General features: G+C 46.7%; 1 protein-coding gene across 2 annotated transcripts in view; it reads right to left on the bottom strand.

The window, feature by feature from the left end:
• Positions 1-6438: 6438 nt before the first annotated feature.
• ANKRD45 (ankyrin repeat domain 45) overlaps positions 6439-25651 on the bottom strand; it is a 78624-nt gene continuing 59411 nt past the window's right edge. For both annotated transcript variants that reach the window (XM_077452985.1, XM_077452987.1), the window contains exons 4-6: positions 15495-15589; positions 11624-11762; positions 6439-6750 (exon numbers count right to left, since the gene is read on the bottom strand). In XM_077452985.1, coding sequence (XP_077309111.1) covers positions 6722-6750; positions 11624-11762; positions 15495-15589 — 263 coding nt within the window. In that variant the 3' untranslated portion in view covers positions 6439-6721. The remainder of the gene's footprint in view (positions 6751-11623; positions 11763-15494; positions 15590-25651) is intronic.

Raw genomic sequence — 25651 nt, 5'->3', positions numbered from 1 at the left:
CTAACTGTGGGGGGGTTGGGCTTTCATTTAGTGTACACTGATCTCTGCTCCAATCACATGGAGCAGAGATCAGCGTCACTAGTTGCTAGGCAGAATGGAAAAATGTTGTTTATACAGCATTTCCTCCATTCGGCCGCTCCGTGAGACGATCGCGGGGATGCCCGCGGCGATCGAGTCCGCGGGTCCCGCGACCGGACTCACGGGGGTCCCGACCAGCGCGGGAGCGCGCCGCCGGCGGCGCGCTCCCAATGGCACGGCGGCAACGAATATTGGACGTACATGTACGCCAATATGCCTGCCCGTGCCATTCTGTCGACGTACATCGTCGTGCGCTGGTCGGGAAGTGGTTAAACAACTTCTTGCTCCAAAGGTGATCCACGGATCAATGCAGGGCAATATGTCTCATAAAAAGAAGAGTAGAGAGATCTTCCATAGTGTAACAAATATTTTATTAAATAAATCACATAAAATAGAACAAAACTCTGGGGAGAGCAAGTATGGCTCAACCGTATGTCATGGTTATGCAGTAATCTTTCTCTGGTTGCTTACCTCTCCTCATGTGCTCAGACTAAGAGGCCAGCCACTTCGACCTGGTGGTTTTTATAACCTCTCCTCTAAGCATGGCTCCACCCCAGGCCCTATCAGGGAACTCTATATTAACCTGTGTACTGCAAGCCAGCGGTGCTAATCAACCATTGTGTATTCACTGTGTGTTTGGCTTCCTGTTTCCTGCTTGCCGTGTGCTCTACGTTTTTCTCTGTTACAGACCTTGGCGTGTTCTTGACTATTCCTGTCTGCTTGTGACCTTGACCTTTTGGCGTTTCCCCGCCTATCCCTGTCTGCCTGTAACCCTGAACCTTTGGCGTGTAGTCTGTTGTTCCTGTCTGCTAGTTGCCCTGACCTCTGCCTTATCCCTTTACTATCGTTGTTCCAGCCTGCTGTTTCCTTCTCCTGTAGTCTACCATGAGCGTGAGCTGTAAGACCCTAGGGGTCGCGACCTGTAGCCAGACTGCAGCGCAGACCATCCTCACCACTCGAGGCTCTGCTGAACACCTGCTGGCTCTTAGACGCCGTGCTCTGGGGAATCTATGCTCTAGAGCCAACTGGGATCTGTGTTAGTGATCCAGGAGACTTGCTTCCTGAATCTCCCTGGGTACAGTCCGCAGCAGTCAGTCCTAGGGTCCACTACCTTAGCGGTGCACTTCCAACTCATACAGAGTGCATCTGTCACCTGGTCTCAGGTGACCTGACACCGTGGGAGTGTACCGTCCCCCAACTGCTAGAGTGACCGAGCCCTTAAAGACCCAAGGCTGGAGACATCTGGAGCCAGTGGTCTGGCCTGATGTAAGCATTGCGGAGGATCAGCGGTAGGGGAGCTGGAGCGTGCTGAAACTCTGAGATCAATGTGTTCAAGTAGTTGGGCACAGAAAGTCAAAAAGTCCTGAGTGGATGTGGAGGACAGCAACTCAGTACCACCCCATGTGTCAATAAAGACCCAATAACAATGGGGGTACCAGGTTCCAGATTATCAATGTTGGCTCCTACAGTGGATACTTGAGCAGATGCTCAAGAATCACTAGGGAAGTATGGACCGTGGTCACCTGTGACAGTGGAACTGTCCCCATGTGTCTTTGTGTAAATATGTTGTGGCTGCTTAGTGGTACAGCAACTAGGCCCAAAGTGTGAGGCAAGGCTTTGATTATTTACAAACCCAAGGCTGCTGGTGCTGATGATTGTCAGATGGCTGGAGGCGGGCAGCAGTAAATGACTGGAGACTAGAGTTCCACTAGATTTCTTGTATGCAGGAACAGCAGCAGTGCAGCACTCCTCCCAGCAAATTACATCAGCACTGAGTTAACCACTTTCAGACCGGACCATTTTGCTGGTAAATGACCAGAGGTCTTTTTACACTTTGGCACTGCGCTGCTTTAACTGGTAATTGCGCGGTCATGCAATGTTGTACCCAAACAAAATTTGCGTCCTTTTCTTCCCACAAATAGAGCTTTCTTTTGATGGTATTTGATTGCCTCTGCGATTTTTATTTTTTGCGATATAAACGTAAAAAGACCGCAAATTTTGAAAAAAAATGATATTTTCTACTTTTTGTTATTAGAAAAATCCAATAAACTCAATTTTAGTCATACATTTAGGACAAAATGTATTCAGCCACATGTCTTTGGTAAAAAAAAAGTCAATAATTGTATATTTATTGGTTTGCGCAAAAGTTGTCACATCTACAAACTAAGGTACGTTTTCTGGAATTTACGCAGCTTTTAGTTTACGACTGCCTATCTCATTTCTTGAGGTGCTAAAATGACAGGGCAGTACAAAACCCCCCCAAATGACCCCATTTTGGAAAGTAGACCCCCTAAGGAAATTGATAAGAGGCATGTTGAGCCCATTGAATATTTTATTTTTTTGCCTCAAGCGATTGAATAATGACAAAAAAAAAATTTTTTTTTTTTTTTTACACAAAGTTGTCACTAAATGATATATTGCTCACACATGCTATGGGCGTATGTGAAATGACACCCCAAAATAAATTCTGCTGCTTCTCCTGAGTACGGGGATACCACATATGTGGGACTTTTTGGGAGCCTAGCCGCGTACAGGGCCCCGAAAACCAAGCACCGCCTTCAGGCTTTCTAAGGGCGTCAATTTTTGATTTCACGCCTCACTACCTATTACAGTTTTGAAGGCCATAAAATGCCAAGATGGCACAAAACCCCCACAAATGACCCCATTTTAGAAAGTAGACACCCCAAGCTATTTGCTGAGAGGCATGTTGAGTCCATGGAATATTTTATATTTTGCCACAAGTTGCGGGAAAATTACAAACTTTTTTTTTTTTTTTTTTTTTTCACAAAGTTGTCACTAAATGATATATTGCTCATGCATGCCATGGGCATATGTGAAATGACACCCCAAAATAAATTCTGCTGCTTCTCCTGAGTACGGGGATACCACATATGTGGGACTTTTTGGGAGCCTAGCCGCGTACGGGGCCCCGAAAACCAAGCACCGCCTTCAGGCTTTCTAAGGGCGTAATTTTTTGAGTTCACTTCTCACTACCTATTACAGTTTTGAAGGCCATAAAATGCCAAGATGGCACAAAACCCCCACAAATGACCCCATTTTAGAAAGTAGACACCCCAAGCTATTTGCTGAGAGGCATGTTGAGTCCATGGAATATTTTATATTTTGCCACAAGTTGCGGGAAAATTACAAACTTTTTTTTTTTTTCACAAAGTTGTCACTAAATGATATATTGCTCACGCATGCCATGGGCATATGTGAAATGACACCCCAAAATAAATTCTGCTGCTTCTCCTGAGTACGGGGATACCACATATGTGGGACTTTTTGGGAGCCTAGCCGCGTACGGGGCCCCAAAAACCAAGCACCGCCTTCAGGCTTTCTAAGGGCGTTACAGTTTTGAAGGCCATAAAATGCCAAGATGGCACAAACCCCCCCCCCCCAAATGACCCCATTTTAGAAAGTAGACACCCCTAAATTTAGGGGTACACTAGTGAGACTAGGTAATAAATGGCGGGTGCCCTGAAACTATAAAAAAATAACTAACCAACCAGCGTCACCTGTAACAGTTATATGGTGATCACTGGTGAAAGGGTTAACTAGGGGGCAATCAGGGGGCTTTATGCGGTAGTATATGGGGGTCCCTGGCGCTATAAAAAGCTGCGGCGAACCTAAATACCTACCTGCCTAACTAGCGTCACCTGTGACACTAATACAGCGATCAGAAAAACGATCGCTTATTAGGCTGGGTTCACACTGGAGCGATGCGGGAACGCCACGAATGCGCGGCGGGTTCCCGCATCGCATGCCTCCCGGCGGCAGTTCACACTGCCCTATGCGAACTGCTGGGAGTGTCAGTGAAATGTTAATGACACCCCCAGATCAGTTCGCATATCGCAGTGCGATCTGCAAACTTGGATCGCATGGTGTGAACACCCATGCGATCCGATTCTGCTGCGGACCAAAAAAAGGGTCCCGTGCGAGTTTGCGGCGGGTGCGACACGAATTCAGCCATACTATCTGTATAGCTGAACTCGAATCGCACAGAGATCGGATGTGATTTGCACTGCAGTGCGGTGCGAATCACATCCGTTCTCATAAACCGCTGCAATGTGAACCCAGCCTTAGTGACACTGGCGACGGGGGGTGATCACGGGGTTAAACCTTTATTGGGGGGGTTAGGGGGGTACCTTAGAACTAAAGGGGGCTAACCCTAACTGCCCTAACAGTTATTAGTCACAAATGACACCTGCCGGGTGATCAGGGGGTTAAACCTTTATTAGGTAATAAATGGCGGGTGCCCTGAAACTATAAAAAAATAACTAACCAACCAGCGTCACCTGTAACAGTTATATGGTGATCACTGGTGAAAGGGTTAACTAGGGGGCAATCAGGGGGCTTTATGCGGTAGTATATGGGGGTCCCTAGCGCTATAAAAAGCTGCGGCGAACCTAAATACCTACCTGCCTAACTAGCGTCACCTGTGACACTAATACGGCGATCAGAAAAATGATCGCTTATTAGGCTGGGTTCACACTGGAGCGATGCGGAAACGCCGCGAATCCGCGGCGGGTTCCCGCATCGCATGCCTCCCGGCGGCAGTTCACACTGCCCTATGCGAACTGCTGGGAGTGTCAGTGAAATGTTACTGACACCCCCAGATCAGTTCGCATATCGCAGTGCGATCTGCAAACTCGGATCGCATGGTGTGAACACCCATGCGATCCGATTCTGCTGCGGGCCAAAAAAAGGGTCCCGTGCGAATTTGCGGCGGGTGCGGCGGGTGTGGCGGGTGCGGCGGGTGCGGCGAATGGCTGAACTCGAATCGCACAGAGATCGGATGTGATTTGCACTGCAGTGCGGTGCGAATCACATTCGTTCTCATAAACCGCTGCAATGTGAACCCAGCCTTAGTGACACTGGCGACGGGGGGTGATCACGGGGTTAAACCTTTATTGGGGGGGTTAGGGGGGTACATTAGAACTAAAGGGGGCTAACCCTAACTGCCCTAACAGTTATTACAGTCACAAATGACACCAATGCAAAAAAAAAAAAAAAAAAAAAAAAAATGACATTGGTGTCACTGTGACTGGGGGGCAGGGGTAATTGGGGGGGTGATCGGGGGGTAAAGGGGGGGTGTGAGTGTGCCTGGCATGTTCTACTGTGTGTGGGATGTGTTGGTGCAACTCACTGATCCGCTCTCCTCCGTGTCGGAACGAAAAATACCGACACGGAGGAGAGAATACATCACTTCCTCTCCTGTGTTTACATTACAGGAGAGGAAGTGATGTCACCGGGGATTTCCATTCGTCGGGAGCGATCGCGAGGGGGTGGCCATGAATGAATGGCCGTCCCCTCGTCCGGGATCGCTCCCGAACGAAAACCGACCGCCGCAGGCACCGGGCGGGGGCCCGATCGGGCCCCCGACCCGCGGGAGGCAAAGGACGTACATATATGTGCTTATGCCTGCCCGTGCCATTCTGATGACGTACATCGGCGTGAGGCGGTCGGCAAGTGGTTAAATAGGGTAGAAGCTTGCTGGGTGAACCAGTGGTGGTGAGAATTTGAAAACGGCGCCCAATGGTGCAGCTTATGCGATAGCTCCTAAATATTGACCTAAATTCATTAATAAATTAGATTTATTACATTTTTTTTATTATAAATGTTTTATAGCAGAAAGTCAAAAATATTGTTTTTTTTTCCTCTATAGTGCAACAAAATACAAACCACAGGATGTGATCAAATACCACCAAAAAAAATCTCTATTTGTGTGAAAAAAAAGACAATTTTTATTTGGGTACAGCGTCGCATGACCACGCAATTGTCAATTAAATTAACGCAGAACCATATCGCAAAAAATGGCCTGGTCATGGATAGAGGTAAATCTTCAAGCGGTTAATGGAAGAGAACTCCATGCAGAAAAAAAGGCTAGCACAAAAAACTTTTCGTGGCTGAGCTAAAGAAAAGATGTCCATCCTGCTAGGACCATGCTTGGTAGAGGAGGGGTTATACAGGAGGGCAGGTTTGCCATTTTCATGTTTGCTAGTGTCCTGCTGCTAGTAACACTTTAACCCAACCGTACCTACCCTCAGTGAAGGAGAAAGAAATCTGCTTTTGGATGAAACGCGTCACACAAAAGTGACCGAATCTGGAGCATATTCTTTTTAGTAACCCCAAGATCTTTAAATTAGTATCCTAAAAGTTTGCACAAAATTTGGAATCTATTGCTGGAATTACCCATGACAAGCTACTCGAAAGTGCCTACATTGGATGTTGATTCTTAACCCTTCACATATCCTTACTGCCTACCAAGGGTGCTGGTGACAGGGTGACAATGCAGGAGCCCAACTGGGAGAAGGTTGTCACCCCATAACAGGAATTGCTTGAACAAGGATGCTCATGGCAGGGTCACCAGTATTTTAATAAAGGTGTCATATTTGAAACATTGAAAACATTTTTAATTACATTAACATGTTAAAACTTATATGATATTTTAGTAATGGAGACTTACAATATTAGAATTTCTGTTGTTAGTAAAAAACAAAACGAAAAAAAAAACATAGGTAGTAAGAGTGGTATAGGAAGTAAAATAAACAATTTTCTGTCTCCAAATACAAGTCTTTAGTAAATAAAAACCAAAAACAAAACAAACAAACAAAAAAATGAAACTGGTGCTCAGCATTTATCAGCGTTTGGATTTTCCGGTTTCTGTACCTTTAAAGAAAAACAAACAATAATTATTTTAAATTGCTCCAGATATTAATAAAAAGAGTATATATTTATTTTCTGTAATAGAAGCCTAATGCCACGTACACACGACCGGACTTTCCGTCGGAATGAACTCGGATTTTTCAACTGACTTTTCGACGGAGTTCCACTGAAACGGACTTGCCTACATACGGTCACACCAAAGTCGATCGTTTAACGTGATGACGTATGATGGGACTAGAAAAGTTCAATAGCCAGTAGCCAATAGCTGCCCTTGCGTCGTTGTTGGTCTGTCGGACCTGCATACAGACGAACGGTTTTCTCGATAGGAACTAATTCCGGCGGAAATATTTGAAACATGTTCTATTTCTAGAGTCCATCACATTTTTAGACAGAAAAGGTCCGATGAAGCCCACACACGATCAAATTTTCAGACGGATTCGTTCTATCGGAACTTTGCTGTCGAAAAGTCCGGTCGTGTGTACACGGCATAACTCAAATTAGTTTTCATGTACAGATTTTACTCACTTGTTCAGTATAATAAAAGGGTTCCTATGTCTTTATTCAAAGTTACTTTTTCAAAACTATTTTATGTTCAAATGAAATAAATAATTCCATATTCCCAAAAGATTTTTATTTTATTTAGCTGTAGGTTATAGACTTTGTTTTTGAACGCAGTTGTTTAATATGTAGATTGTTTTCCGTGTATTTGCTTTTTTTAAATGTATGATATAAACAATCCAGTATTCTAGAAAATTCCAGTAAATGGTGCTGTACATTTCAGATTTTGGGGTCTATTTATAAATGTTTTAAAGTGATTGTAAAGTCTTGTTTTTTTTTTTTCTATAAAAATAACAAACCTATTATACTTACCTGCTCTGTTGCAGTGGATTTGCACAGAGCAGCCCAGATCCTCCTCTTCTCGGGTCCATCTTCGGCTCTCTTGGCCCCTCCTCTCGAGTGCCCCCACAGCAAGCATCTTGCTATGGGGGCACCCGAGCCGAGTCACAGCTCCCTGTGTCCATTCAGACAGGGAGCTGCAGTTTGGCCCCACCCCTCTCTCTCCTGATTGGCTGACTGACTTTGATTGACAGCAGCAGTGCAATGGTGCTGCTGCTGTGTCTCAGCCAATCAGGAAGGAGAGTCTCGAATGACTGAGACACTCGTGGACATCGCTGGATAGAGATGGGGCTCAGGTAAGTATTAAGGGGGCTGAGGGAGGCTTCTGCACACAGAAGGCTTTTTATCTTAATGCAAAGAATGCAATAAAGCGGAGTTCCACACAAAAATGGAACTTCCACTTTAAGTGAAGGTGACCCCCTGACATGCCACATTTGGCATGTCATTTTTTTGGGGGGGGGGAGCGGATACCCTCTTTTTAGAGGCATCCAGCTCCCACTTCCTCCTGGGGCTCCGCGGGCTGGAAGGAATTTCACCTCTCCCCCCTCCCTCCCTGCAATCTTCTGGGACTCGTCACAGATCCTAGAAGATTGCCCAGCCATTGACAGCGCGCAGCCTTATGGCTCGCGCATTGCGCAGTGCGTGCCCGGCTGTGCAGCCACAGCTGGGCACCCACAGTCAGAATGTCGGCGTCTCTGAGAGCCGGGGGAGTGGAGCGGGGCTTCGTACATCCATAGCGCTGGACCGTGGGGGCTTTCACACTGGAGACACAGCAGCGGCAGAACTCCACTTTAAGATAAAAAAACCTTCTGGCTTCACAATCCCCTTTAATGCAAGATTCGTATAATCACAGAGGCTTCACACTTTTTTCTACTTGGATTCAATTGGAAAAATGTGTCAATTCAGGATGAAGGTTATGTCAATCTTGTTTTAAAGCAGTGTTCAGCTTAAAAAAAAAAAAATACTGCAGCTGCTGACTTTTGATAATCGGACACTTACCTGTCCCAGGGTCCAGCGATGCGGGGGATCTAAGCCCCGCTCGTCTCCCCTTCCATTCGGCAGCGCCGGCATTTTAACTGTGGGCGCCTGGCTGTGGCTTTACCGGGCACCCACTGCGCATGTGCGAGCTGCGCACTGAGACTGCCCGTGCAATCATCTGGGACCTGTCACGTGTCCCAGATGATTGACAAGAGGGAGGGGGGAGAGGTGATCTCCCTTCCTGCGCCGAGGGAAGTGATGTCAGAAGCCTAGAAGCCGAAGGAGGCAGACTACGAGGGACCGTAACAGGCATTTAGAGGTGAGTAAAAAAAAAAAAAAAAAGTTTCTTCAAATTTTTTTTTTTAAGCACATTAATAAATATTTTTTTGGGGGTGGAACTCCACTTTAACATTCATAAATAGACCGATTTGTGTTTATTTTTTAGCTTAGATCACATTGCTGCATTTGCCCCTCATCGTATTGTCCTCTGTATCTAAACACAAAAATTTAAGTATATTGCAGCGTTTTAGTTCTAGATGTGATTTGTTTCCTTTTTAGGCTTATTTTTTTCTTTATTTTCACCTTAAAGTCATATGAATAACACACTTCCTAGCCTATATCCGACCATACATGAATTGGTTCAGCAGGAACCGGACTCATTTCAATCCATGTATGGACCCTGGTTGTACACAAGTTGATCTATTGACTGACTTGTGTACAACCAGCCTGTCACTGTTTTTCTGAATGATTAGTGACGCCGACTATAGCTGGTAACACTAATCATTGTGTTCTGCCAGCAGTGAAGACTCTCCATCAGCATAACATAATAGCGCTGTGGGAGGGATTTCCCTATCAACATTGACTGTGTTGATGGGGAAATCAAGCCATTTTCTTTCCTTCTACCTGTGGTTGCGTAATCTACGATCTGCCTAGAGTAGCTACACTGACCCTCTGTATCTATAGTGGGAGCGATGGCTGTCACTAGGCTGCTTTGGTTTGCTAACCCCTCCTGCACTTTATCACTTTTTTTGTTCTTTTGTTGTTCACAGAAGCTAAATGAAAAAAAAAACAGCTAAGATTGTTTGATATATCATATCAGCATACATGAAGTTACAAGGACACAGGACTGTTAAAATAAAGTTATTTTTTGTATTTGCAGAAAATGTTCTTAGCCTGAAATGAAAACAAATGCTACCTCCATATCTAAAGACTGATAATCTGCAATATATTAAATTCCTATTTAAATATCCTCTAGGCTGGGTTTCCACTATTGCGATTTACAGCGCGACTTTGCAATGCGATTTTTGATGCAATGTCACGCGACTGGTGAGATCCATGCGACCGAAGTCAAAACAAAAAATTGCAAAAACCTTCTTTGGAATCGCTGCGACTTTAGTCGCAACAAATTAGAACAGGGACCATTGAAATACATGGATTTTGACTTGTCATGCAACTTCATGTGTCGCTCTGTTTCCACAACTGCGAGTTGTTGTGCGACTTGTCCTCACGTGGATCTCACGGGTTGCATGACATCGCATCAAAAATTGCATTGCAAAGTTGCACTGTAAATTGCGCAACTTTAGGGTTGAAATGGTGGAAACTTAGCCTAAAGGATATTTAACCCCCCCCCCCCCCAAAAAAAAATGTGATATAAGGCTCTGTTCACACTTGTGGGACTTGCCATGCAACTTTGGACATCAAAATCACATGACAAGTCGTTCCCCATGTTTTCCAATGATAACCATTTATATATATGTGTGACTTAAAGTTGCAGCGACTTCTAAGTAGTTCATGAACTACCTTGGTCAGACTTTCATGCAACGTGAGGGACATAGACTTCAATGTTAACCCTCAAAGGTCATACCTGAATGTTATACAATGCAACATTATCACTGGTCAAAGCCAAAGTTGTATCCAAGATGCACCCATCCAAATTTGCACCAAAGTTGTACTCCAAAGTCGGCACAACTTTGGAGTCCTACAAGTGCGAATGGAGCCTAAAGGTCATTGATATTGATCCTGCAACTTAGTGACTGCAGCCTTTTACTACTAGGATGAAATCTTAATCTTTGCCGACCAGCCCCTGCCGATATACGGCAGCAGGTCAACTCTATTGTGCGAATCGCCATACCAGTACGGCAGTTTGTTTAATAGACACACCCTGGGTGCTCTGGCGCTGGAGCACCTGTGATTGCTCCACAGGGAGGAAGAACGGGGATCTGTCAATGTAAACAAAGCAGATCCCCATTCTGTTAGGGGAGTACAGTGTGATTGTCTGTTCCTAGCGATCAGGAATAGCGATCTCTCTGTACTTCCAGTCAGTCCCCTCCCCCCACAGTTAGAAACACCTCCCTAGGACACACTTAACCCCTTGATCGCCCCCTAGTGTTAAACCCTTCCCTGCCAGTGTAATTTATACAGTAATCGGTACATTTTTATAGCACTGATATAAATGTCACTAGTCCCAAAAGGGTCAAAAGTGTCTGATCTGTCCGCTGCAATGTCACAGTCCCACTAAAAATCACTGATCACTGCCATTACTAGTAAAAAAAAAAATGCCATAAATCTATCCCCTATTTTATAGAAGCTATAACTTTTGCGCAAACCAATCAATAAACACGTATTGTGATTTTTTGTATCAAAAATATGTAGAATACATATTGGCCTAAACTGATGAAGAAATTCGTTTTTTTACATTTTTTTTGGATATCTATTCTTGCAAAAATAAAAAAATATTGTTTTTTTTTTTTAAATTGTTGGTCTTTTTTTGTTTATAGCGCAAAAAAAGGGGGGTGATCAAATATCACCAAAAGAAAACTTTATTTCTGGGGAAAAAAAAGGACAACAATTTTGTTCAGGTACAGCGTCGAACAAACGTGCAATTCTCAGTTAAAACGTTGCAGTGCCGTATTGCAAAAAATGGCCTGGTCATTAAGGGGTAAATCCTTCCGGGGCTGGAGTGGTTAAACACAGCTGCTACAAAAAAAAGAAAAACTCTTACGTGGTGTATTAAGTTTTGTGAAGACAGACTGCATTGTGCTTTCCAGTTGCAGCTTCTGGTCTACAAAGTCTTGTGTCGTTGCATTTTTGTTGTTCTCCAGCCATTCATTTTTGGCTTTCCAAGCATTCATAGCTAAGTTCTGAAAGAAATAAACGCATGTGGAAAAGCAGGTAACTGCACCTAGTGTGAATGGGCCCCGAGCTTGCCAGCCCCCCCCCCCCCCCCAAGAAAAAAACACACAACTTTTTTTGCTGACTATGTTGAAAGTGTGCTGGGGACACCCTTTATACTGGTTTGTATATCGACCTGTTCATGTGCACATTTACATTTTTTACATGTTTTAGAACAGAGAGCTGCCATTGTAAAGTAAAAGGAAATCTCACCAAAGTGAGAGTGTCTCCATTTATTACTGTTCTGGGGACAATAAATACCGTATTTTATATATATATACATACATATATATATATATATATATATATATATATATATATATACACATACACAGGGCAGGCTCAAAATTTCAAGTCTTGAGCTACTAGCCAGGTCTCAAGGGTTACTTGCCACCAGTTTCGCCACCCAACCCTTCCCCTGCCCCGCCCCTAATCACGCCATCATAAATTATCTCATGAAATGACACTTAAATGTTTTATGCAGAATTAACTTACAAAAATAAATTTTTGTAATGCAGGATCACCTTGTGCCCATCAGTGCAGTGTGACGTGTGCCCATCATTGCAGCCTCACTGTGCCCCACATTATAGCCTCACCGTGCCCCTCAGTGTTGCCTCACCGTGCCCCAGATTGTAGCCTCACCATGAGCAACATTGCAGCCTCACTGTGCCCCACATTGTAGCCTCACCGTGCCCCACATTGTAGCCTCACCGTGCCCCAAATTCAGCCTCACTGTGCCCCACATTGTAGCCTCACCGGGCCCCACATTGCAGCATCACTGTGCACCACATTGTAGCCTCACCGTGCCCCACATTGTAGCCTCACCATGCCCCAAATTGCAGCCTCACCGTGCCCCACATTGTAGCCTCACCGTGCCCCACATTGTAGCCTCACCGTGCCCCACATTGCAGCCTCATCGTGCCCCACATTGCAGCCTCATCGTACCCCACATTGCAGCCTCATCGTGCCCCACATTGTAGCCTCACCGTGCCCCAAATTGCAGCCTCACCGTGCCCCACATTGTAGCCTCACCGTGCCCCTCATTGTAGCCTCACCGTGCCCCAAATTGCAGTCTCACCGTGCCACACATTGTAGCCTCACTGTGCCCCACATTGTAGCCTCACCGTGCCCCACATTGCAGACCCACCGTGCCCCATATTGCAGCCTCATTCTACCCCACATTGCAGCCTCGCCGTGCCCCACATTGTAGCCTCGCCGTGCCCCAAATTGCAGCCTCGCCGTGGCCCAAATTGCAGCCCCGCTGTGCCCCACATTGTAGCCTCGCCGTGCCCCACATTGAAGCCTCGCCGTACCCCACATTGCAGCCTCACTGTGCCCCACATTGCAGCCTCACCGTTCCCCACATTGCAGCCTCACCATGCCCCACATTGCAGCTTCACCGTGCCCCACATTGCAGCCTCACCATGCCCCAAATTGCAGCCTCACTGTGCCTCCATTGCAGCCTTACATTGCCCCATTTTAGCCTTACCAGGGCGGAGGAAGTGAGAGGGGTGGCTGGATAGTGACTGGAGTTAGAGAAGAGCCGCGGGATCACAGAGCGGTAATACACGCTGTAACAGCTTACATTGAAACTGTCTCCGCTCTGCTCACTCTCACACAGCCCGCCTCCTCCTAACCCCATGCCTGTAATAAACAAAATGCATCCCAGCATTGGACCCGCATTCTGTCTATCACAGGCACGGGGGTTAGGAGGAGGCGAGGCGGTGTGAGAGTGAGCAGAGCGGAGACAGTTTCAATGTAAGCTGTTACAGCGTGTTTTACCACTCGGTGATCCCGCAGCTCTCCCTCAACTCCATGCATGTTTCCACCGGGAGAACGGCTCCCGGTCAACCCCGCCCACTGGCGGTGCTAGCCCCCCCACCTCCCAGGCAGCCCAGCTCCTCGCCAGCCCTCATTTTCCACTTGCAAAATATGAGTGGGCGCGTGGAAAATTTTATATATATATATATACACACACACACACACACACACACACACACACACACAAGTATACCCCTCACATTTTTGTAAATATTTTATTATATCTTTTCACACAGCCATTAATGTCTAAACCGCTGGCAACAAAAGTGAGTACACCTCTAAGTGAAAATGTACAAATTGTCAATATTTTGTGTGGCCACTATTATTTTCCAGCACTGCCTTAACCCTCTTGAGCATGGACTTCACCAGAGCCTCACAGGTTGTTGCTGGAGTCATCTTTCACTCCTCCATGAAGACATTATAGAGCTGGTGGATGTTAGAGACCTTGCGCTCCTCCACCTTTTGTTTAAGGATGCCCCACAGATGTTCAATAGGGTTTAGGTCTGGAGATATGCTTGCCAGTCCATCACCTTTACCCTCAGCTTCTTTAACAAGGCAGTGGTCGTCTTGGAGGTGTGTTTTGGGTTGTTATGTTGGAATACTGCCCTGCAGCCCAGTCTCTGAAGGGAGAGGACCATGCTTTGCTTCAGTATGTCACATTACATGTTGACATTCATGGTTCCCTCAATGAACTGTAGCTCTCCAGTGCCGGCAGCACTCATGCAGCCCCAGACCATGACACTCCCACCACCATGCTTGACTTTAGGCAAGAAACACTTGTCTTTGTATTCCTCACCTGGTTGCTGCCACACGCTTGACACCATCTGAACCAAATAAGTTTATCTTGGTCTCATCAGACCACAGGACATGATTTCAGTAATCCATGTCCTTAGTCTACTTGTCTTTAGCAAACTGCTTGCAGGCTTTCTTGTGCATCATCTTTAGAAGAGGCTTCCTTCTGGGATGACAGCCATGCAGATGCATTTGATGCAGTGTGAGGCGTATAGTCTGAGCCCTGACAGGCTGACCCCCCACCCCTTTAACCTCTGCAGCAATGCTGGCAGCACTCATATGTCTATTTCCCAAAGACAACCTCTGGATATGAGGCTGAGCATGTGCACTCAACTTCTTTAGTCAACCATGAAGAGGCCTGTTCTGAGTGGAACCTGTCCTGTTAAACCGCTCTATGGCCTTGGTCACAGTGCTGCAGCTCAGTTTCAGGGTCTTGGCAATCTTCTTATAGCCTAGGCCATCTTTATGTAGATCAATAATTCTTTTTTTCAGATCCCCAGAGAGTTTTTTGTCATGAAGTGCCATGTTGAATTTCCAGTGACCAGTATGAGAGAGTGAGAGTGATAACACCAAATTTAACACACCTGCTCCTCATTCACACCTGAGACCTTGTAACACTAACGAGTCACATGATACTGGGGAAGAAAAATAGTTACTTGGGCCCAATTTGGACATTTTCATTTAGGGGTGTACTCACTTTTGTTGCTAGCGGTTTAGACATTAATGGCTGTGTGTTGAGTTAATTTGAGGTGACAGCAAATTTACACTGTTATACAAGCTGTACACTCACAACTTTACATTGTAGCAAAGTGTAAGTTCTTCAGTGTTGTCACATGAAAAGAAAGAATAAAATATTTACAAAAATATGAGGGGTGTACTCACTTTTGTGAGATACTGTATATAAAATATATAGATATCTTTCTTTGTCATAATAAGCAATAACAAAGATATTACAGAATAAACAGTCACTGAGCAGAAATGTAAAAATTGCTCTGGTCCATAGCAGGTATACAGGGGTGAGTCAAAATAGTTAAAGATTATGTTCAGTGATCTACTCTATAGGAAACAGTATATTTCTGCTAATATACCTTATCTTCTTTATGGAGTCTCCCTTGAACCTTTTCAGGGTCTGAGATGGTTTGCTGAATAAAACTTATGTAAGTCTTCAGAGCCAGCCTGGCTTCTGTAGAAATAAAACAAAATGTTTTATGTGAACTCCCATTTGGTCTGTTAAATACACCACCATTCTGTTATATTTGTTCAAGTATGCAAAAAATAAAAACCTGTTGATTTTGCCAGAAATCTTGTGAACTGATATCTTCTTGTATACTCTGGGGTACAGGCAGCCCTCTTGTACTGGACCCGGGCCCCATCAGGTCAGTAGGGGGGCCTACGTATACCAGTTACTGCCTGTGGGCGGCCTCAGAGCAACATCATCATTGGAAATCAGGACCCACAGAGGCCAAGTGGACCAGCAAACTGCAGTAGAATGAGAAACTCCTTCCTCCATCCTCCTGTTGCAAATTAGAGGGGGGGCTATAGGCAAGGAATGCCCATTTAAATTCCGGAGCAGAACACCCACTTTCTGCTGATTGGAGGGGAAGAGAAGTTGGGTGGGGACAGCCCATTCAACACTTTCCAAGCAGAGGAAGTGTGTATGTCTGTGTTTGTGTGTAGGTCTTGTGTCTGTTTGTGAGTGACTGTGCCTGTCTGTATGGGCTTGTTCACATGTGCAATGAAGCATTATGTGGTCACAAAGCATGTTTGTTGCAGAGTCTGCAAGGTCCAGTTCACACTTGTATGACAAATGATGGAGTGATCACTTGTACACAAACTGGCGTCATGTCATGCAACACCCTGCCAATACTCTGCAACACCCTACCAATACTCTGAAATACCCTGCCAATACTCTGAAATACCCTGCCATTACTCTGAAATACCCTGCCAATACTCTGAAATACCCTGCCATTACTCTGAAATACCCTGCCAATACTCTGAAATACCCTGCCAATACTCTTCCATACACTGCCAATACTCTGCAATACCCTGCCATACTCTGCAATACCCTGCAATACCCTGCAATACTCTGCAACACCCTGCCAATACTCTGCAATACCCTGCCAATACTCTGCAATACCCTGCCATACCTTGCAATACTCGGTGATACCCAGCCATACTCGCCAATACCCAGCCGTATCCAGCCTTACTCGGCCGTATCCAGCCATACTCAGCCAATATTATAGTGGGGGAGATGACGTGGATATTACAGTGGGAAGATTGTGGATATTACAGTGGGGACTATATGGTGGTGGAATTTTCACAGGTTTTTTTGCAAATTCAATTATTATTTGCTGATCCGAAAAATGATGTGATCCGTGACTCTGATCCAAGGAACGATCTGATCCGTGTGTTTTCTGATCCGTTGCACCCCTACTTATTACACACTAGACCTAACACAATTGTTCAAAATGACAAAGATGGGACAAGGAGGCCACATCTTTGTCACAGAAGGAGACAAGATCTGTTAAGTCCCTGTTCACACCTGTGCAATTTTACAAATGTTGGCTGATACACAACAAGATTTCTGTTTGTTTACAGGGGATCCCTTCACACTGTGCAACAATGTGCATCTCTGGCCCCATAGATTTCAATGGGAATGCATAAAAAAAAAACAACATACTTTTTTTTTTTTAAATAGATAAATAAAACACGTACAGACACATAATGTCAACCTAGCCTAGGTGTGAATACAGGGGCTGAGCCTAGAACAGTGTTATTCCAAATGGTAAGAAGGATTTTAGAACAAAACAAAACTTATGCATACAGCAACCAGTCAGGCCGCGTACACACGCGCGGACTGTTTGCCCAACCTTGTTCGTCAAACAGTTTCGGCAAACAGTCCGCTCAAAATTTGCATGAGCGGACTTGCCCACACACGAGCGGACTGTTTCAGCGAACTGTTTGCCAAACAGTTCGCTCAACTTTTGAAATGAACGGACTCGCCCACGTAAGGAGGAGGCAAATCCGCCCATTTCGAGCGCGTGTACAGGTAGGCGGGGCCCGCGAAGGAGACGTCGCGGGCTCCGCCGCCTGGAATGGGCTTAAAGGGGAACCCCAACGCCGAAAAAAATCGGCGTGGGGTCCCCCCAAAGTCCACAACAGACCCTTGTCCGAGCACGCTACCCGGCCGGCCAGGAAAGGGGGGCGAGCGAGCGCGCCCCCCCTCCTGAGCCGTACCAGGCCGCGTGCCCTCAACATGGGGGGGTGCCTTGGGGAAGGGGGGGCCGCGCGGCCCCCCCACCCCAAAGCACCTTGTCCCCATGTTGATGAGGACAAGGGCCTCTTCCCGACAACCCTGGCCGTTGGTTGTCGGGGTCTGCGGGCGGGGGGCTTATCGGAATCCGGGAGCCCCCTTTAAGAAGGGGGCCCCCGGATACCGGCCCCCCACCCTATGTGAATGAGTATGGGGTACAATGTACCCCTACCCATTCACCTGTGAAATAAAAGTACCCAAAAAAAAAACACAACACACGAGAAAAAATATTTTATTGCACAGCTCCGGGGGTCTTCCGTCTTCGGGGGTCTTCTCGCCGGACTCCTCCGCTATGTGTGTGTAGCTCTTTTACTAGCGGAGGAGTCCGGCTTTCTTCCTCCCCGCCGCCGGCCTCTTCTCCCGACTTCGGGGGTCTTGTCCCCCTCTTCGGTTCTTCTGCCGGGCCACCACGCCTTCTTCTAGCTCTTTTACAGGCGGTGGCCCGGTCTTCTGTCGCCGCTGCCTTCCGTTCTTCTGTCGCCGCCTTCGGTTCGTCTGCCGGGCCACCGCGCCTTCTTGTAGCTCTTTTACAGGCGGTGGCCCGGTCTTCTGTCGCCGCTGTCGTCGCCGCCGCCGCCGCCTTCCGTTCTTGTTCTTCTTCTTCTTCTTCTCCTGGAGATGTTGACTCGACGAGCTCTCCGGCCGGAATGCCAGAGCCGCGCTGTGCGGTCACTTATATAGTGACAATGGGGCGGTGTCACATGGTATATGTCACATGGGTTGGTCACATGGTGACCCCGCCCCCTTACGATGTCATAGTCCCCATGTGACATCAACCCATGTGACCAACCCATGTGACATATACCATGTGACACCGCCCCATTGTCACTATATAAGTGACCGCACAGCGCGGCTCTGGCATTCCGGCCGGAGAGCTCGTCGAGTCAACATCTCCAGGAGAAGAAGAAGAAGAAGAACAAGAACGGAAGGCGGCGGCGGCGGCGACGACAGCGGCGACAGAAGACCGGGCCACCGCCTGTAAAAGAGCTACAAGAAGGCGCGGTGGCCCGGCAGAAGAACCGAAGGCGGCGACAGAAGAACGGAAGGCAGCGGCGACAGAAGACCGGGCCACCGCCTGTAAAAGAGCTAGAAGAAGGCGCGGTGGCCCGGCAGAAGAACCGAAGAGGGGGACAAGACCCCCGAAGTCGGGAGAAGAGGCCGGCGGCGGGGAGGAAGAAAGCCGGACTCCTCCGCTAGTAAAAGAGCTACACACACATAGCGGAGGAGTCCGGCGAGAAGACCCCCGAAGACGGAAGACCCCCGGAGCTGTGCAATAAAATATTTTTTCCCTATGTTGTGTTTTTTTTTGTACTTTATTTCACAGGTGAATGGGTAGGGGTACATTGTACCCCATACTCATTCACATAGGGTGGGGGGCCGGTATCCGGGGGCCCCCTTCTTAAAGGGGGCTCCCGGATTCCGATAAGCCCCCCGCCCGCAGACCCCGACAACCAACGGCCAGGGTTGTCGGGAAGAGGCCCTTGTCCTCATCAACATGGGGACAAGGTGCTTTGGGGTGGGGGGGCCGCGCGGCCCCCCCTTCCCCAAGGCACCCCCCCATGTTGAGGGCACGCGGCCTGGTAAGGCTCAGGAGGGGGGGCGCGCTCGCTCGCCCCCCTTTCCTGGCCGGCCGGGTGGCGTGCTCGGACAAGGGTCTGGTGTGGACTTTGGGGGAACCCCCACGCCGATTTTTTTCGGCGTTGGGGTTCCCCTTTAAGCCCATTCCAGGCGGCGGAGCCCGCGACGTCTCCTTCGCGGGCCCCGCCTACCTGTACACGCGCTCGAAATGGGCGGACTTTCCGAGCGGACTGTCCGCCCAAACACTGTTCAGCGGACAAGGTTGGGCGAACAGTCCGCCCGTGTGTACGCGGCCTCAGGCTTAAGACCCCAATTTCAAACGGATGTGCTTTTGCTGTGCTGGAACACATCTTTCCAGCATGACAAAAATGCATTCAAAGTATTTCCCTTTAAATCTTATATGACATTTCACATAAATGCGCTGCATCTTTGGTAAACTTTTAAAAGCACACCAAAGATGCACCCACTAAGTGTTTTACATGTAGCAAAAATATGCTGGTTGTTAAGGAGCAGGTACCCACTCGGCATCCTAAACAACCATTGAATAGCTTTCTTAACAATCAGTGGATATCGAAACAATGCCTCCCGCCCCCCCATGGTGGTCACAATTATCTTCCTGTACCAATTCAGCCACCCTCCTCTTGCATTCTAGGAGCTGATCTTCCAGGCCATCCTGCCCACTATCTCTTTGCCTCCTCGCTGCTCTGGCGGTGGCATCACAAGGGGATTTGGAGCATACTGACTAGGGATGGGTCAATGGGACCCGAACGTCAAAAATTAAAAGTGCCCATTTTGAAGGCCTATATGCAAGTAATTGAACATACAATGGTTATAGGGGTCCGGGTCCTGCCCTGGGGGACATGTATCAATAAAAAAAAAAAGTTTGTAAAAAATGTCATATTTAAATGAGCAGTGATTTTTTTATTTTTAAATTGAAAGCATTAAAATGAAAAATTCCTTACAATGCCTGGGGGGTCCCCTTAGTCTGCCTGTAAAATGGCAGATTTATACCATGTCTAGAATTTGCCTGCAGCAATAATTGCATTTATGAAGCCCAAAAAAAATGTCATTTTCCCAGCAAGCTGCCTTTATTTTCCTCAGCAACAGCTGGGGAGCCAGTGTGTATGATGAGGCTACAATGTAGTGCACTGGGAACAAGATTAGAGATTTTCTGGATACATTCTGGTGTCACTTTGACTTTGTATAGAAGTAACGTAAAAATTGGTCTTTGGGTGTCAGTGGCGTCTTCCCACCCTAACCCTATAGCGGTACTCTTGATGAAAGCAATAATTGGTCTAGCTGTAAAAAAGTGCAATCATATGCACCTGTCAAACAGGTGCAGAAAAATTACTCTTTGATTGTCGGGGGCACCTTCCCACCGTAACCCTATAGAGGTGCTCTTGATAAAGGCAAAAAGAATTGCAATAATATGCACCTGTCAAACAGGTGCTGAAAAATTGATCTTTGGGTGTTAATTGTGCCTATGAAACCTATACCAAAAACATTCTTCCAGATGAAATGATTGAACACCCTCAAAGCTAAGCAGTCTCGAAGTCCTGCAGAGATTCCACATCCCAAAAAGACTTAATCGGTGACATCAGCATCAGGGGCTTCATAGATGTTAATCCAGGACTGGAATGAGTCTGTAGACAGACGCGTTCTATGATCAGTAACAAAACCTCCTGCAGCACTGAATGCCCATTCTGATAGCACTCTAGATGCAGGGCAGCCCATCAACTCAATAGGATACTGGACAAGTTCTTTCCAGTGGTCTATTCTCATGACCCAGTAAGTCAGTGGATCATCAGCTGGAAAGCTCTCCATCTCTGTTTTCGCCCAGAGGTAATCGTCCACCATGTGATGCAGACACTCCCGATGGGATGTGGAAGCTGACAGCCCTGGGAGGAAAGGACTAAAAAAATTCCAAAAATGCCTCACTTAGGCGGACGCCTTCTCTAACGCTGCTCTCTTGACTAACAGAAGATTCAAAACTACATTTTCTATGACACTGTAACCTACTGGAGTCAGGAAAAAATGTTTAATAAAATCTAGGGCTGTGGAAATTAAAGATTAATTCTTTGATTAATCGTTAATTTTTTTGATTGATCAAACTCACCATTCTTGTGGCCTCCTCAAATGGTGACAATACAGTGCATGCATCCTTAATTATCAGCCATTGGTGTGGGGAAAAAAAGCTGAGGCGGCCTGAGCCTGTCGTTGTGCCGTATATTTGCACAGGTACTCGCTGATGGCCCTCTGCTGTGTGTATAGCCGCTGCAGCATTGACAAATTTGAGTTCCACCTGGTGGGCATGTCACAAATCAGGTGGTTTACGGGCAGGTGGATTTCCTGTGGAATTTCAGCCAACCAAGCACTGGCTGTGTATGACTGCCTGAAATGGCCACGAACTCTTCTGGCCAGCTTTGGCACATCTTACAACCCTGGGTACGTATTTAGTAAATGCTGCACCACCAAATTATGGACATATGCCAAGCATGGCATGTGTCAACTTTCCCTAAGGGGGGACAGGAGGTTTGAGCTATTATCGCACACCACTATTCCTGGCTCCAGCTGGCGTGGTGTGAACCACCTTTGGGCCTGTCCCTGCAGAGATACAAGAATCTCTGCTTCGGTGTGGTTCCTGTCCCCTAAACACACCAGCTAAAGCACTGCATGGCACCTTTTAGCCTGACTCTGGGAATAGCAGAGAAGGTCATGGTGGTGGTGGAGGAAGAGGAGGGGATAGAGCTCACAGGTCTGGCATCATCACCACCAGCTGTATGGAGATGTGGGGGCACAGCAAGCTGGAGCACCAAGCCCTGTTCTGCATCCTTTCGAGTTGCAAGCAGCGATACTGTACTGTGAACAAAATATATCATCCCTGCTCATGCTTGCTGGACCACGTGTCAGTATTAAGGTGGATTTTACGGCTGACTGCCCAACGTAGCCAGAACATTCCCTTCCACGTGATGGTAGAGAGATGTAATGGCCTTACATAAAAAGTAGTAGCAACTGGGAACCCGCCATTGTGCACATTCACGGAAGGGGGCAGAATCCACCAGGCTGAAGGCAGAAGTTGGAGAGCCAATAGCTTTGACGAGCTTGCATTTAGACGCTGGACATGTGGGTGGCAGGGACTGTATTTTATTCCCACTGTAGCAGATGGGGCAGATAAATTTGCCAGCTACAGTCTACAGCTGGTGATGTGCTGCTAGGACCTGGAACACCCTGTGCTATACCATCACCCCTGTCAGTGGAGGCTGCTGAGAGGTAATGACTCGGTATAGCAGGGGCAGACTGAAGTGTGTAAGGAGGAGGGACAGATTTGTGCCCCTTTTGTGTGGCTTTTAGGTGCTCTTGCCAAAGGGCTGAGTGGTTGGATGTTAAATGCCTTGTAAAGCATGTGGTACCCAAATTGCTGGTGTTTTTGCCATGTTTGATGTGCCTGAGACACAGTTTGCAGATAGCAACAGTGCGATCTGCTGCAGATGTGCTGAAAAAGGCGCAGACAGCTGAGCTTTGGGGAGTGGGCCAGGAGATAACAGCTGCAGAATGTGATGGAATAGGGTGGCTGCTCTCTACTCTTTCTTGATGTTGGCCTCCTTGGGGTTGTTCCCCTCATCTTCAGTTTCCTCCTCTGCTCTATCTGGCACCCAAGTCGCATCAGTGACCTCATCATCATCATCATCATCTCCATCTCCTCCATTATCATCATTACCACTGGAGACAACTTGGCAATACTCTGCGGCTGGGGGAACATGAATGTCAATTTGTCTACCAGTGTTCTATCCTCTCTCTAGGCTTATGTTCCTGTCATCCTCAATCTCAGAAGCAACATCTGAATCCAGTAATGGCTGGGCATCATCACAGAGCAAGTGGCTGACGCTGTGGTCAAATAACTCAGCGGACTCCTCCATGGCTGATGTTAGGGCTATGGCAGGAATAGCTGTGGACAAAGAGGCAAGTTTATCCACTATGGTGACTGCAGGGGACTACTTGTCTCTACTTGTGTGAGAGAGGATGAGGAAGGTTTAGCAAGCAAGTCAACCACCTCTTCTGCATCCTGTGGCTGGATAGCACAGCAAACTCGCTAAACAGAGGAAATGATGCCCTGCCTGAGGACTGACCACCACATCCACCTTTGCCTGTGGACACATTTGTTACAATACCAAGGGAATGTCTGCCTCTCCTTGTTGTCCTCCCAAACATTATTGGAGGGGGTGGGGGGGGGGGGGGTGCTTACAAGGAAATGTAAAGAAGAAGTAGAAATCTGTATGTAGATGCATTTTAATCAATGTAAAGTGGTGTTTGGTGCACTGTAATTTGAGTACTCACACTACACAGACACACTCCACAGATACACTATAATACACTGCAATATAATGCACCAAAAAAATACAGTAACACATAGAACTATATGGAATTAAACTTGCAGTAACGCACACAGAAGTAAATGGTGTTAAACTTGCAGTAACGCACAAAACTATATGGCGTTAAACTGTCAGTAACGCATACAGAACTATATGGCGTTAAACTGGCTGTAATGCACACAAAACTATATGGCGTTAAACTGACAGTAACACACACAAAACTAGATGGAGTTAAACTGGCAGTAATGCACACAGAAGTAAATGGTGTTAAACTTGCAGTAACGCACAAAACTATATGGCGTTAAACTGGCAGTAGCACACAAAAACTAGATGTTAAACTGGCAGTAATGCACACAGAAGTAAATGGCGTTAAACTTGCAGTAACGCACAAAAACTATATGGTGTTAAACTGGCAGTAACGCACACAGAACTATATGGCGTTAAACTGGCAGTAACGCACACAGAACTATATGGCGTTAAACTGGCAGTAACACACACAAAACTATATGGCGTTAAACTGGCAGTAACACACACAAAACTAGATGGTGTTAAACTGGCAGTAACGCACACAGAAGTAAATGGTGTTAAACTTGCAGTAATGCATACAGAAGTAAATGGCGTTAAACTGGCAGTAACGCAATCAAATTGACAGTGTTCAACTGTCACTACACTGATGCTATCTGAACTGTCCCTACTCTGGCTATACACCATGGGTCTTCAAACTATGACCCTCCAGTTGTTCAGGAACTACAATTCCCATCATGCCTAGTCATGTCTATGAATGTCAGAGTTTTACAATGCCTCATGGGATGTGTAGTTTCGCAACAGCTGGAGGGCCGTAATTTGAGGATTCCTGCTATAGACTAATGTCAAGATTACTGACATGGTCTCATTTTACTACACTGAAACTGAGCTGTCCCTACTCTAGCTGCACACTACACTCACACTGTCCCTAGACTGACACTAAACTAATATTCTACACTGACAATTGAAGCAAAATAGCACAGTATAGCACACCAACTAACTAATTGCACTGAACAGAGCCCTGTTCTATCTCTCTCCATGCCCAAATCACACTGAAAATGGCTGCCATTGAAAGAATACTTTTATACTGTGGGGCAGGAATGAGCCATGATTGGATAAAGTCATGATGACAGTGTCCAATCATGACTTTGACAGTGCTATGTGCCCTGACTGGTTGAAGCTTTCACTGCTTCGGCCAATCAGGGTTTACCATGCACTGTTCAGCGGCGCAATGCATTATGGTCAGTTCACCGAACGTCCAAACAACGAAAGTTTGGCCCGAACTTATGCTGGGGTGTTTGCCCATTCCTAATGCTGACCACTGAGGGGGTACAGCGAAAGACATTATCACTGGTTGTTAAGGATGCCAGAGGGTTCTGGCTCCTTAAAGGAGTTGTAAAGGCAGGTTTTTTTTTTATCTTAATGCATTAAGATACAAAACCTTCTGTGTGTAGCAGCCTCCCCAGCACCCCAAATTACTTACCTGAGCCCCATCTCTCTCCAGCGATGTTCACACGTGTCAAAGCCATCCGGGACACTCCTCCCGATTGGCTGAGACACAGCAGTGGCGCCATTTGCTCCCACGGCTGTCAATCAAAATTAGTCAGCCAATCAGGGGAGAGAGGGGTCGGGGCTCTGTATCTGAATGGATACAAGCAGCTCTAACTTTGCTTGGGTGGGTGCCCCCATAGAGAACTGTTGGCTGAGGGGGCACCCAGCAGCAAAGAGGGCCTCGAAAAGAGGAGGATCCGGGCTGCTCTGTGCAAAACCAACTGCACAGAGGAGGTAATTGTTATTTAAAAAACAAAACAAAAAACAAAACAAGACTAGAATTACTTTAACAACCAACCACCAGCGCCTTTAACGACCAATGAATAGCTTGTTGTTAAGGAGCTGGCACCTAATGGTGTCCTAACAACCAGCTATTCATCAATATGTGCTGTAATGCAAAAAAAGCATA

Source organism: Lithobates pipiens, unplaced genomic scaffold (genome assembly GCF_037356315.1).
Source record: "Lithobates pipiens isolate NorthernLeopardFrog02 unplaced genomic scaffold, aLitPip1_a1.2 Scaffold_23, whole genome shotgun sequence".
Classification (NCBI taxonomy): Eukaryota; Metazoa; Chordata; class Amphibia; order Anura; family Ranidae; genus Lithobates; species Lithobates pipiens.
This window is presented reverse-complemented; position numbering and strand designations above follow the sequence as displayed.